This window comes from Onychostoma macrolepis, chromosome 01 (genome assembly GCF_012432095.1).
Source record: "Onychostoma macrolepis isolate SWU-2019 chromosome 01, ASM1243209v1, whole genome shotgun sequence".
NCBI classification, from domain to species: domain Eukaryota; kingdom Metazoa; phylum Chordata; class Actinopteri; order Cypriniformes; family Cyprinidae; genus Onychostoma; species Onychostoma macrolepis.
This window is the reverse complement of record NC_081155.1, coordinates 24,029,636-24,045,142: the sequence shown is the minus strand read 5'-3', so window position 1 is coordinate 24,045,142 and position 15,507 is coordinate 24,029,636. Positions and strand designations below refer to the sequence as shown.

Genomic DNA, 15,507 nt, shown 5'->3' with positions numbered 1-15,507 from the left:
ATTTGAAGTTCCAGTCGTGTCTGATAACTAAATTTGCTGGAGTTTGTTTTTGGATGAGCCAGGAGTTTTTTTTCTAGAAACCCTCCCGAACAACATGTGGTGATGTATATATATTAGGCTTTCTGACCCCAAGACTAAACTAATCTCTGACATTCTCCAGCTGTGATCCTTGGAGTCTTTGGCCACTAAAAATCTCCTTCTCACCGCGCATTAGGACGATATAGACACATGTCCTCTTCCAGGCAGGTTTCTAACATCTTTAGTTGATTGGAACCTCTTAATTATTGCCCTGATGGTGGAAATTGGGATTTTGAATGCTTTAGCTCTTTTTTACAGCCACTATATTCTTTGGTTTTAGGGAATTTGGCCTTTGTGTTCCTCATATTTATAATGCTGTGGAACAGGGAGTCATGGCTGGACAATGGCATGCTCTTATAGTCAACCTGGTGTGCTGAAATTTTTTTTGGAATATGAATGGGAATATACTTCAGAGATATTTTACTCATAAGAATTTCTAGGGGTGCCAATAATTGTGGCCAACATGCATTGGAGAAAAAAAAAAACATTAATTTCATAATGTGAGTTTCCCCCCACATTCAATTGTTTTACTTCAATGAAAGTTTAGAATTTTGTGGATTTTTTTGAATGAAATTAACTGATAAATGATATGATAAATGATGCAGATTTTTTTCGCAGCCGCCTTTGCTCATTTTACCAAGGGTGCCAATATTAGTGAGCAGCACTGTACATTGTGATGACCAAATGTCCCCACAAGGATAGTAAAACCTGTAATTTTTGACATTGTGGGGACCAGCCTGCGGTCCTCATGAGGGAGAAAAATATATTAAAATAATTAAATTATGTTTATCTAAAAGTGTAAGAATTCAAAGGGTTTCAAAGGGAATTCTGTAAGGGTTAGGCAATAAGAAATATTGTTTGGTCAGTATAAATGTAATAGAAGTCTATGTGCCCACAATTCACCGAAACAAACGTGTGTGTGTGTGTGTTCCATTTAAATATGTATGTTTCTGTATGTGTAATGCATATTTGGACACTTTTTTTTTTTTTGATACATTTATATTCATCCTAAAACCTGTCAATGCAGGTTGATATTATAGTGAAGGATTCTGGAGAGTGTTGTTCATGACAGAATGACAACGTGACAGTACATCAGAACTCTATTATTTTTCTAATTAGTTTTATACATACACAGTGTCATCACTCTATTTCGTGATAAAATTGAGTGTTTTACAACTGCCTGTTACATTTACCATTTAATTTAATTTTTTTTTTTTTGGTTCATTTGTTTTTTTAAATACTGGAAATAATTATATATATATATATATATATATATATACTGTATATATACCACCCACCTAACGTAAGTTTTCTTCAAATTAATGTACAAACAACATATTTTTAATATTTGTTTAATGACAACTTTTTTATCACTGAAGGCCAGTATCACTGATACCAAGTAATACTGATTTCCCTATAAAAAAAAAAAGAAAAAGAAAAAAAATTCCCCTAATATTTAACCACTGACTATAGCCATTAAACATTACATTATAACTAAGAGCTATCAATTTTAACATTTATTAGACTTTAAAAATAACTTGTAACTTAAGTGAACTTAAAACAATCTTCACATAAACCCATTATAATAAATGTTATATTTTGCTAGGCTACCATTCACAGTCATGGCCAAAAATATTGGCACCCTTGCAATTCTGTCAGAAAATGCAACCCTTCTCTCAGAACATTGTTGCAGTTGCAAAAATTTTTTTGTTTGTTTGCATCGGAACAACACAAAAAAAACAGTCAAATCTGATACAATTCCACACAGAACCCAAAAAATGCACTGGACGAAATTTTTGGCACCCTTAACTTAATATTTGGTAGCACCCCCTTTGGAATAACTGAAATCAAAAGCTTCCTGTAACCATGAATGATTTTCTTACACCTCTCTACTGGAATTTTGGACCACTCTTCTTTTGCAAACTGCTCCAGGTCATTCAGATTTGAAGGATGCCTTCTCCCAACTGCTGTTTTGAGATCTCTCCACAGGTGTTCTATGGGATTCAGATCTGGACTCATTGCTGGCCATTTCAGAACTCTCCAGCACTTTGTAACCATTTCTGAGTGCTTTTTGAAGTGCGTTTCGGGTCATTGTCCTGCTGGAAGACCCATGACCTCTGGTGGAGATGCAGCTTTCTGACACTGGCCACTACGTTGCGCCCCAAAATTCTTTGGTAATCATCAGATTTCATGAAGTGCCAGAACACTGGTAAAACTGATGGGTTAGATTTACTTAAAATATATATGCACCATTTTTGCATCACACTTTTTAAGTAAACCCAACTTGGAACAATTTTACTTAAAATAAACAAGATAATCTTTGTTATATGAACTTAAATATTTGAGTTCACTCAACATTCTTTACTTAAAACATGCAACATGATATAGTCTACGAAGTAATTTCAAGTTGTGTTAACTTAACATTTAAACTCATTTATATTAAAAATATAATTGAGCTGAACCAAAATAACATTTTAACTTATTTTAGATCTTCAACTATTGGTTTGCTTACCGCACTGCTACATTTCACTCAGTCACGGTTTGTAAAATTTACTTAATGTAGCACTGGGAAGAAAACAATGTTTAAAACAATTTTAAAATAATATATCCACTCAATTTAATTATTACCCAAATGAATACGGAGACCTCAATACCTGGTACACCATACACAATGATGGTAACAATCAGTGGATAGTGTTTGAGTATTTGAATCATTTTTGAGTAGAAAATTAACTCCAGATGTCACAAAACAGTAAGATACTAGACCTAACAACAAAAGCAACCATAAAATAGTGTAAATACAACTCGAAAACAGTGAAAATTTTACCTTTAATGCCCCAGTGCATGATGGGAAAAACGGGATCATAACTTGAAGAACCCTTGTAAACATAACAAAAACTAAGTAAAATATACTTGTAAGTTCAAACTTTAAATTTCTACAAGCTTAAATTTAGTAATAATAATAATAATAATAATAATAATAATATAGAATTTACTTAATTTTTTTTAAATTATTGCCTGAACTAAATTTAATGTAGAAATTACATTTGTTTTTATGTAGTATTTACTTCACCACAAAATAATTGTTCTCAGTGAAGCAGCAATGCAACCCCAAAACATCTTTGAACCTCCACCATGTTTGACTGTAGGGACTGTGTTCTTTTCTTTGAAGGCCTCATTTCTTTTTCTGTAAACAGTGCCATGATGTCCTTTACCAAAAAGCTGTACTTTTGTCTCATCTGTCCACAGTACATTCTCCCAGAAGGATTGTGGTTTTGTCACATAAGTTTTGGCAAACTCCAGTCTTGTTTTTTATGTCTTTGTGTCAGCAGTGGTGTCCTCCTGGGTCTCCTACCATAGCGTCCCTTTTCATTCAGATGGTGACAGATAGTGCGAGCAGACACTGTTGTACCCTGTGTCTGCAGATCAGCTTGAATTTGTTTGGAAGTTAGTCTGGGTTCTTTATCCACCATTCGCGCAATCCTTCGTTGTAATTTTTCATTAATTTTGCTCTTCTGTCCACGTACAGTGCCATGGGCTGTAAACCTCTTGATGATATTGCGCACAGTGGACACAGGAACATTAAGATCTCTGGAGATGGACTTGTAGCCTTGAGATTGTCCATGTTTTTCCACAATTTTTTCTCTCAAATCCACAGACAACTCTTTACACTTCTTTCTTTTCTCCATTCTCAGTGTGACACACAACACAAAGGTTAAGTCAACTTTTCTCCATTTTAACTGGTTGCAAGTGTTATTACTATATTGCCCACACCTGTTACTTGCCACAGGTGTCTAAATACAAATTACAGGAGCATCACATGCTTGAAAAGCAATTATTTCTTAAAATTTTGACAAGGTGCCAATAATTTTGTCTTGTCCAAACATTTGCAATTAGAACAGTTTTCTGAGAGAAGTGTTGCATTTTCTGACAGAATTGCAAGGGTGTCAATATTTTTGGCTATGACTATATATTATGTCTGAGTGAGAAAAAATGAAATCAAGAAAACAAAATAGATAAGACATTGGTAAGAGCTACAAAAGAAAAGTGAATTTTGAAATATTATGCAATTTACATTTCACATACACACCTTTTGATGAAACTCAGTCTGCTGCTTTTGCAACAAGTCTGGACCACAAGTCTGCAATGAAATTTCACACAACAGAACGCATATTTGGACAGTGAGAACTTTGGTCTGAATGGATGTGGCTAACGATGCTAAGGGGGGATTTGTAGGTTAAAAATGAACAAAAACATTTTTTAAAACATGGTTACAACCCACTCTTCCTTATTAAAAAGACCATTTGTAAATCCTAAAGACACAAAAGTGCTGATAGTATTTAAGGCCCACAGGCTGAGATGTGTATTCATCAGGGGTCTTCTATTTGTCACAGTATAGTGGGGATGGGCTGGAATCTGCTGGTTGGTCATTTTGAATGTCTGATTTGATTTTAGTCATGGTCAATGAAACTCAAAAAAATAAGGCAACCTATCGCAGCAACCGACAACTTAAAAACCTTAGTTCATTTAATAAATAAATGTCAGTCTACTGAGTGATAAAAGATCTGTCAGAGCAACCAAAGATTTTTTAGCATTTATCAATGTTAATCTTTTTTAACAATCCTCTTTCCTTTAGTTTTTTGTTTATTTTCAAAGCCTTCTACATTATATGGGTAGTACTCACCTCTTAAAGCTAAAGACAAACATTTATGCTGATAAACAAATGCATTAAACAAGATGTGATGAGATGCACATATACAGATTCTCAACCATGGTGAGGATCATCAAATTTTAAATCAGTACAAATATGAACTCTGATCCACATGAGAGCTAACTGACAGTGACAACAGCAGCAGCAGCAGCATAAATTAAGCCAGTAAAATTTAAAACAATGATAATATTTTAATAATAATTAACATAAAATGTTTTCAAGCTGCAATGCATGCTGGGATCTTGTGCAATTTTGTTCAATGTAAAATTGCTTGTTTAGATGACTCAATTTGAAAAGTTGGGAGAACATTTGCATATGTTGTGAACAAGTATACTTGAGTATCTAAGTAAGGTAAACAAAACAACTTTTGCTAGCGACATGTTTTTATTCAGGTCACACAAAAAATTAAACTGACTTCTCCTACTAAAAATTATTTGTTCACACTACTTTTTTACATTGCTTAGTAGAACTTTTCGAAAGTTGATTTTTTTACAGTGCACTGTTATTAAATGCTTTTGGTTATAAACTATGTGCAAATAAATTTTGACTTAATATCAACACTAATTTGCTACCAATTGCAATACAACCACATTCAATGCTCCCCCACATGTATTGCTACTCTAACTGCATATATTTCCATCATAAATGGTAAGTAATAGTATAGTAACAGAAGATGGAGATGGAAAGGATATGCACAGTTGTAGCCTATATGCTGATAATATTTATTCAACCACACTTTCTATATTTCTCCTTTGATAGATATTCCAATATAGCCGGGCATTCTGATGAAATATAACAACTTAAGCCCTTGTTTGTTTATGTCATAAATTAGGCTAAGCAACACTGGCAACAATCAGTGACAAATTGACATAAAAGATTAATTGTATGGTTTCAGTAACACCTTAAATCCCACTCCACTGATCAGACTAAAATGAGCTGAATTATAAAATTCAATCTTTTGTTTTCTTTTTCCTATAGAACAGGTTTCTATCGAATATTAAACAATACAGCACCAATGACACAAAAGTAAATTATTATTTTTTTCAACATGACAAATCTAAATTTCTAATAAAAAAAAAATGTGCAAGACTGTAAATAGCCTTGTTAAAAAATAGTCAGAGAGACATGAGCGAACCAGGATGCCAGTTTTGGGATAACAGCAGAGATTTGAGGTGAACAAAAAGGCATAAAATAAAGTATAACCTATGTAGCTACAATTTAATCAATGAAATCGAAAGTCAGAAAAAAAAGGTAGCCTAAATAGCCTAAAAACATTATGATGTTTACAAATATTAACAGTTGCTTATTTACCCCATATTTAGCTAACAGAAGCAGTACAATAACACAATAAATAAACTAAAAATGAATACGTATTGGTAAACGAAAACCGACTCTAAGCACAGAAAAACGGAACAACTATCATAATCCACGTTTCTGGGGGAACTCAATAAGAAGGCGGACCGCGGAACAATAAATAAACTTAGAAATACCGGTATACCAATATCGATGTTTTCGACGAAATTATGCTGCATAAAGGAATTTTCCAGCAGTCCTCTTCTCTTTCTGAAGTCTTTTAAGCGTGTTCTACCCTCCTTGTCTCATGGTCAATGCACAGTCAATACAGTGAGCGGTTTATATCACTACTAAAAAGATACTGAGAAGTATCATGTTATAATCATCTTTTTAATTTTTTACCTTTATATTAGGAACATTAAATATTTGTTTAATTGAAATTTTGTTTAGCTGTATAAATTAAGTGTTTTAAAAATATTTATTTTTTAAATTTATATCATAATTATTATTATTATTATTTTTTTGTTAATTTAAAAAAATAATAATTAAATGTGTTTAAACGGTTCTCAACAGCTTGACGCACAGTGTAAATCTAAACCTCAGAAGCAGGTTTGTAAGACTGTACTGAAGCATTTTGATGCACAGTACAGTGAAGAGCTTGGAGAGCAGTGGCGTAGTGCAAGGTGGGAATTATTATTATTATTATTATTATAATTGTTAAAATAGCCATTCTGTAAAATACTGTAAAAATAGTTTGTGTTTTTTAGCATTTGTTTTAATGTATGGTATTACCACAGTACTTTTTTTTTGTTTGTTTTTATGTAAATATTAGCTTTCTGGAAATGTAGCATTTTATTTGATTTACAGAAGTGCATTATATTAAACGATCTTAGAACTAGTCTGCACAACATAAATGTTTGATGTTTTCAGGGTTGTGCTTCTGAATCTACTCTCATGGCAGTACGGTGTACTTCTTAATCGCTTCAGTGACCTTACAAACCTCAAGCAGTGCCTCACAGAGCTTGGGTACACACACCTCCTTCCACAGACGCATAGTGAATCCCATTCCCAAACGGCACCCATCCCCCTGCAGTGTTTTATTCACCGAGATCCAGTGCGAATTCCTACCCAAAGCCACCACCCCGGCTGGTTAAAACAGTACTACCTCCTAAATGCAGCCTCTCTTCTCCCAGTACTGAGTTTGAATGTGAAGGAAGGGGAGCATGTGCTTGATCTTTGTGCAGCTCCTGGAGGGAAAAGTCTGGCTATATTACAGACAGCCACTCCTGGTAAGTTCCAAACCTAGTCTAGAACAATCAACAAAATACTTAGGACTAGGGCATGACTCGTGTATGTGAAATGATCTGTGACTGAGACAAACCTTATGATGAACTACTGTATGTAAAACTGTTCAAAAGTTTGGGGTTGTTAAGATTTTTTAATGTATTTGAAAGAAATGACTTGTGCACACCAAGGCCGTATTTATCTGATCAAAAATACAGTAAAAACTGTAATATTGTTATCTATTATTACAGGTTAAAGTAACTGTTTACTGTTTTAATATAACATTCTTAAAGGATGCCAACAGGGGTTTGAGGTAAAGAAAAGGACATAAAATAAAGTTAAAAAAAATGTATTCGAGATATGAACAAGGATTTGGGCAGAGAAACGAGATTTCAAGTGTAGTCCATTGGAATAACTTATGGGATATTACTCATGAAATTAAGTGCCCAGATCACAGCATCGTCCCAGTCTGTCAAAGTGAAAGATAATGATTATAATGCAACTTTTGCACTATTGTACTCTCTGACCCTTATAATTCAGTGTGTTATTAGTGCTGGTTTACTAATGTCTTGTGAAATGAAAATTTGTTTCAAGTTTATTATCAAGTTATTTTTATAAAAAGAGCAAGTTATACTTTTAAACTTACAAAAAAAAAAAAAAAAGTCAAGTCATTATTTGTATTGCGCTTTTAACAATGAAAATTGTGTCAAAGCAGCTTTACATCAGCTTGATATAAAGCTGGGTGACTTTATATCAGCTTTACAGTATTATAGTATAAGAATCAGAACAACTATTTTCGATAATCAGAAATGTTTCTTGGGCAGAAAATAAGCTTATTAGAATGATTTCTGAAGGACCATGTGATACTAAAGACTGGAGTAATGGCTATGAAAATTCAAATTTGCATCAAAGGGTTAAATAATTTTTTACAATATTACAATAGAAAACAGTTATTTTAAATCGTAATAACTTTTCACAGTACCTTACTTAACTGACCTTCCTTTACACAATGCCAAAATCTTACCAAGTGTTCTCCATTTCTTTGACTTGGTGACTGTTCATTTCTAAAACTTACAGTGCATTTCCTAGTACATGGAAATACATTTTTCATTAAATGACCCCTTTAAATGTAAATTACATTTTGTTGTACCCTACAATTTGAATTAATTTTTTTTCTTCTGTCATTTAATTGAACTCTTAGGGCTCCTGCACTGTAATGAAGTGGATCAGCACAGACATGATTGGCTACTGAAGACTCTAGAATCGTATGTTCCTCCTACGCTACGACATCTGCTTTCAGTGACTCACCTGGATGGCCGGAGCATTGGGAGCATGCAGCCAGGGGCTTACGACAAGGTACCACACTCACCTCTACTCATCTGTCACACCCATCAAAATTACAACTTTTAAGCCATCATTTGGCTATTTTAAGTGCTGATATTTACACAGAATGAATCATCAAAAGACTTCTTCATAGGAAAGAACATTACCTAACATTTGTTCGATTCCGTTAACTGCAGAAACTAAATTCACTGAATTAACCTCCACTGAATGTCATCCATCCAAGTGTTTGGCGGGAGGGGGGGCTTGTTTGTGAATGTCAGAGTGACACTCTTACATGACATCAATAGCGAAGCTGCCTCCAAACTCCCTCATTTATCACTGTTGGCGTAACTGTTAGTGCAAGCCCTTACTTTCCATCTCAAAGCAACCAAAAACCTGCAAGGTGGAATAGAGGTTTTCTGCACACTAAGTCATTTGAAGGCAAAGCTGCATATGTTCGCATTTTTTTCCCACTCATCATGAGGTGACGAGACACTAGGCAGGTCACTTGCAGCCCTCCAGGCCAAACATGCCAATCAAGCAGTGAATATAGCGCTTTTAAGGTTCCCAGATACTGCTGACTGAGTATTATTCTCTTCTGCGGTGAGAAAAGAGTTGGGCCACTGAGCAGAAAGGTAAACGAATACACAATGCGACAGGAGATGTCGTGATGGTTTCAAATGAAAGCAGCTCAGGGTGAATGCGTTGGTAAAAGAGGTTAACTTTTCTTTTGAAACTAAGCTTATTGGAAAAACATCCCCGTGGCAAGATTTCTGTAAAATAATAAATATTATGTTGCTTCTTTTATGTTACTAAACACTTTCAAAGAGAAATGTCCAGCATGTTTAGTTTTATCTGAAACGTATAAACAGGAATCTGGCAATGTTTTATTTTGGTTGTAGTACGTAGCACTATAGTTCAAAAATGAAATGTCTGATGAGTGGCACTAAAAGGCTAATGCTCTGCAACCTTTGAAAATAATGTACCACCTTCACTAAACTTAATCTAAACTGATAGCGAACAAATAAAAGCAAACATTTTGCCTTTTATTATGATACAACAGTGGAGAGCAGACAGGAAGCGAAGTGGGAGAGAGAGAGGGGGGTGGGATTGGGAAAGGTCCTCGAGCTGGGATTCGAACTCGGGACACCTGTAACGTAACGGCATTATATGTTGCCGCACTTGCTCACTAGGCTATTGCGACCAACATCTTTGAGCTCTTTTGTTGTGACACGTGTTTCATTGGATTTTCACGAGTGCTCTGAATTGCAGTTGCACTGTTTACCAGGTGAGCTCCTGAGCAAGTTTACTATGTCAGAAAAGCTCATCATTTGAATCTAGTTATGTGTTGCGGACTTAAAAATGTATTAGTTTATAAATCTTGCTAAAACACTATAAGTGTTTTGAGGTCAAAACATAGTAATGTGTATAGTATATAGTCTTTATTAAGTCTTTATTAATCAATATTCTGCCCCTGTAATCATAATTTGTGTGAAAAGGAATACAATTTGTTGGTGTTTAACAGTCACTAATGCTCATTTCAACCAAAAACTGCAGTGAATTAAATGTATAGGTACTTTTTTTTTTTTTTTTTTTTTTTTTAACAGTGAGTGTTGTTTTTTGTATAAGTCATTGAATATAGCACAACCACACATGGCTGTGATACACCCGTCCCACCAGAAGGTGACAGTGTTGTTGTTTTACTCGCACTGACCTCCATTCACATTGGACAGATGCTTAAGATCCCTGGGACCCTCGATGGAGGGGACACAGGTACGCATTCAACCTCTGATGATGAAAACCCTGTCCCGAAATGTCAAATGAATATGTCTCAGACGCCCATAATCGAATCACTTTATCAGCACTGGCACTTAGATGAGGGTAACAGGTTTGGCTCTTCCTCTTAAACATGCCGGCGTACCTAGATCACATTGTCAGACCCACGGGGGTCTTTCTACACCATCACGTCCTTTAGTGACGTCGGTCTCCAGAGTGCCCCCGGGCGTTTTTTTTAGCCAGACAGGCAGCAGAGCTAAGAGAGGGAATTAAGAGGCTCTAATACAAAACTGGCAGGGAGAAAAACAGTGGGGCTCAATTGTCAGCTTGACAAGGCAGTCTCAGCCAGTTCTAATGAGGAGAGAGCAGTCTCAAAGGAAGCCAAGGAAGACAAGCTTAGCTAGAGCAAGGAACGATGGGTTTGGTGGGTTAGGGACTGCAGGATTTCCTGAGAGAGATCCATACCAGAACGAATAGCTGGTATTTTTTTTTTTTATTCAGTCCTGTCTATTGCTCATCTGAATCTTTCAGGGAGATTCTTACTGCTTGCGTTGGTTGTTTGTTTAACCACTGTAGAAGATTCTAGCTCAGGTGCGTTTTGTGATTATTAGCCCCAGGTGTGTGTAGTGTTTCCACTGTCTCTCTCTCTCTCTACTTCAGCCGCTCTCTCATTTGTTCAGCTGGTTTCACAGAGGACGGTGTGAGTGTGTTGGTTCTTTTAAAGAGCTAATGAGGCCCATACCGGCAGGTCCCTGCTGTCCTTCTGCTTTCCTCTTTGTGTTATGTTCACCGTCCCCCTGGTGAACATGAAATATTCCCCTTCAGTCTCCTACACTGTTTTTCCCTCCCTGCAGAGTTCGAACCTGTTCTCTGATGTGTGTTTGTCTGTGTGCGTTGCTCCGTCCCTCTGTGTCAGGTGCTTGTAGATGCCCCGTGCTCTAATGACCGGAGTTGGCTTTATACCCCTGATACCCACCAAGGGGAAATGTGGCTGAAGGAGAGAACTCAGCTACCACTCTTACAGAAGGAGCTGCTCTGGTAAATATCTATGACGGGAACTCCCCCACACACACAAACTCGTGGGCAAGCAGACAGCGCAAAACAATGCTGCTACATTTTTTTTTTTTTTTTTTTTCTTGTTTCATTCTTGATTTGAGGTCTATAATTATCTTCTTGACAGTAACTAATAATTATTCTAAACTCCTGGCGTTGACATGAAGGTTAAGCACCTCTGCTTTTATTAATATTTTGACTTTTATTTTATATTTCCAGTTTTAATTTTAATTTTATTATTTTTATGTGCTTATGTCATTAGTAGTGCTATCAAACGATTAATCACATCCAAAATAAAAGTTTTTGTTTACATAATATATGTATGTGTACTGTTTATATTTATGTATATATATATATATATATATATATATATATATATATATATAAATACTCACACATACAGTATATGTTTTGAAAATATTTACATGTATATACATTTATATTCTTATATCTTATATTATATATAAATATATTTAATATATAAACATAACATATTTTTCTTAAATATATACATGCATGTCTGTGTATTTATATACACATAATAAATATACACAGTATACAAACACATATTATGTAAACAAAAACTTTTATTTTGCATGTGATTAATCGCGATTAATCATTTGGCAGCACTAATATTTAGCTTTAATTTATTTTAGTAGTTTTAACCTTAAAAGACCTAAAACTTTTTTTTTTTTTTCAGTTTGTTTCCAAAGCAACATTTCTAACATTTAGCTTTTTTACAATTTAAGTTTTTCATGTAATATTTATAATTTATGTCAGCTATATCACAAGTATGATTTTTAATAGCCTTATTTAATAATAACCTCTCCTTTTTCTAATGGGTTTTTAGAAAGTGCCAATTTGATGATGTCTATTTAATGTTAATAATGGCTGGTTGTGTGTTATTGTTGTTTGTCAGTTCGGCCCTAACAGCAGTGCGTCCTGGAGGAGTGGTTGTCTACTCCACATGTACCATGTCACGAGCTGAAAACCAATCAGTTGTGGAGGCGGTGCTTGCATCTTATCAAGGAGTGGAGCTTCTGGAACTGGAGCAACACTTAATTGACTCTCTGTCTGATCATTTCTGCTTTGCTCATGTTCATCCTTCCGTGGGACAGTTAGTGATCCCACAAAAGGGTAAAACTTGGGGACCTATGTATGTTTCTCGATTACGAAGAATATATTAAAAATATAAAAACATTGTGCTATGGTGCAGTGGTAGTACTTTAAACACATCGGAGCTGGGGTGCTCAGATGATTGATTCAGGTTTGAGTTGTAAGTGTCTATCCTGGCCCTCTTCATTAAACTTTCCAATCCAAAAACAATAAATAAATAAATGAATTTTTTTTAAAAAGTAATTGCGACTTTTTATCTTACAATTCAAACTTTTTTTTTTTTTGAAGTTTGCAGTTTTGTTTGGAGTTTATATCTTGTAGTTAATTTTTTCTTGTAGTTCTGAGGAAAAAAAGGCAGAATGGTGACAATCTCAAAATTGTGAGAAAAAAGTCTGGATTGTGAAATATAAAGACAGTTGCGAGAAGAAAAGTTAGAATTATGAGATAAATGGTCATAATTACCTTTTTTATTTTTTTATTTCATGGTGGAAACAAAAAAAAAATAAAAAGAACTGTGATGTAAACTAAAAATTCAGAAGAAGTCAGAATTGTAAAGCTATAAACTCATAATTGCAAGATGAAAACCGCGAGAAAGTCAGTGAGTTTATATCTGACAATTCTGCCTTTTTTTCTCAGAATTGGGAAAAAGACAATTGTGAGATAAAAATTCACAATTATATTCCATCCATCTGAAAAATTACATTTCATGGAGAAAAAACAGCAGTAATGTGAAATATTTTTGCTTTTTAAAATATCTGTTGTCTATTTAAATATGGTTTAAAGTGTGATTTATTTCTGTGATGGCAAATCTGAATTTTCAGCAGCCTTTAATTAGTCTTCAGTGTCACATGATCCTTCAGAAATGATTTTAATATGCTGAATTGCTGATCAAGAAACTGTGAACTTTGAATTTACATGCCTCAACAAAGGCAAAAACAGCCCAGGTTAGGCAGGAATGCTAATCTCTAGCGACCCTCCAGCTGAAGCACCACTTAATATGATCTCTCGGAAGTGAAAGCTGTTTTGAAATCTCACAATGCAACACTTGAACAAGGTTTGAGTAATGAATGTGGGCTCGGGTCTTTTCTCTTTTGCATAAGTGTTTTTAAACGTCTCAGCTGAACTGCTTGAGGAGTTTTGCTGTTGTCAGCCTTTAAGGTCAATGACAAATTGCGTCTAATAAAACGTAAGAGTTTTCCTGAATCATGGAAGAGCACACTTTGAATGTTTACCATTAATAAGATATATGAAAATAAGATCGCACACACCTTTTAGACAAGGTGTATACGTTTAAGAAACAGTCTGTAAGTACTGTAGCAGCACCATCATAGCTTTATATTTATTTAAAAATTTAGCAGAGTGCATGGGTTGTGCATTAACATCATCTCAAGAGGCATCAATGTTAATAGAGAAGCTTGTTGCTATTAGAATTAAAACTGCATATCAGGTGGTTTATTTAACTATAAGCTGCATTAGAATATGTACACTGGGGATTCAAAAGTGTTTTGAATATTCAGTGTTTTGAAAGCAGTCCTCAACAAGGCTGAATTTATTTTAATCAAAAATACAGTGAAAAACAGTAATATTGTGAAATATTAGTACAATTATTTTTCAGCAGCCATTAATCAAGTCTTCAGTTTTGCATGATCCTTCAGAAATAATTCTAATATGCTGATTTGCTGCTCTAGAAACATTTCTCATTAATATCAGTGTTAAAAACAGTAATTTTGTAGAATTGATTTCTGAAGGATCATGTGATACTAAAGACTGGAGTAATGGCTGCTGAAAATTTGGCTTTGGCGCTACGAGAACAAATTACATACAATATATATTGAAATAGAAAACAGTTATTTCAAATTGTAATAACATTTTGCAATATTACAGTTTCTACTGTATTTTTGATCAAATAAATGCAAAAGAAAAATCCCAGAAAAATCTTAATTATTCTCAGACATTTGACCCCCTGTATAAGTATCGAAGTATTCAAAGATTGAAGCTGGTCGGATCACCTTTGGCAAGATTACAGTTGTGAGCCTGCGTAGCCTCAAAGTCTGTCAGTATTGCACATCTTGATAATGGAATTTTTGCTCATTCTTTCGGAGCAATATTGCTCAAGCTCTGTTGCGGTATGTTTTAGGTCATTGCCCTGTTGGAAGATGAATCGTCTTCCAAATTTCAGTGCTTTTGCGGATTGCTTCACGTTGTCCTCGGGGATTCTACTGTACGTAGCTCCATCCATTTTTACTCCTAACTTTATGAGTTTTCTAATCCTTGCCGCAGAGAAGCCTCCCCAAAGCTTGATGCTGCAACCACCATGCTTCACTCTGAGGATTGTGTTCTCCGTGTGATGTACTACTAGGGTTTTGCTTAACAGCATGGAGGTCCAAAAGTTCACTTTATCAGACCGCTGCGTGTTCCTCTAAACAGCTGAGCCCTTCACATGCTATCACATGTTGAGCCTATCATATTTTTCTTGCCACGCTCCCTTGTAAGATATCAATTTAGCTGTTTTTGTAGGAATAAACACCATGACTTTGCCATTAAAGACTTTAACCTATTGGTCTTGCTTATTATAGATCTTCTTCTGCTGACATTTTTTAAGAATGAACATTTCTGGGTGGATTCAGATAATTCCTTATGTCAGACATCTCATGTAGCTTCTCATTTCAGGTTTTTTATTTTTATTTTTTATTATTTTTATTTTTTTGTTATATAAAGGTGACATGAATTTCTGTATACCTTCATCATTGATATTTGCTACTTTTCAAATGATTTTTATTTATAGATATTGATTTATCTTTGTACCATATTGATCATATGCATTTAAAGCTATGATGTAATCAGACATGAATAACCATTTTAATAACCAATAA

General features: G+C 34.7%; 1 protein-coding gene across 1 annotated transcript; it reads left to right on the top strand.

Annotated features, from left to right (window-relative positions):
* Positions 1-6,231: 6,231 nt before the first annotated feature.
* nsun3 (NOP2/Sun RNA methyltransferase 3) lies at positions 6,232-13,069 on the top strand. Its single transcript, XM_058771678.1, has 6 exons — positions 6,232-6,412; positions 6,656-6,765; positions 7,013-7,371; positions 8,568-8,722; positions 11,382-11,503; positions 12,438-13,069. The coding sequence occupies exons 1-6, from the start codon at positions 6,296-6,298 to the stop codon at positions 12,703-12,705; spliced, it is 1,131 nt and encodes a 376-aa protein (XP_058627661.1). The 5' UTR covers positions 6,232-6,295; the 3' UTR covers positions 12,706-13,069.
* Positions 13,070-15,507: the final 2,438 nt, after the last annotated feature.

Bases quoted from the DNA above. Each gene is read 5' to 3' on its own strand.
- nsun3 (XM_058771678.1), top strand. From the start codon at position 6,296: ATGTTTTCGACGAAATTATGCTGCATAAAGGAATTTTCCAGCAGTCCT. The intron at 7,372-8,567 runs GTAAGTTCCAAA...TTGAACTCTTAG, and splicing joins ATTACAGACAGCCACTCCTG to GGCTCCTGCACTGTAATGAA. The intron at 11,504-12,437 runs GTAAATATCTAT...GTTGTTTGTCAG, and splicing joins TTACAGAAGGAGCTGCTCTG to TTCGGCCCTAACAGCAGTGC.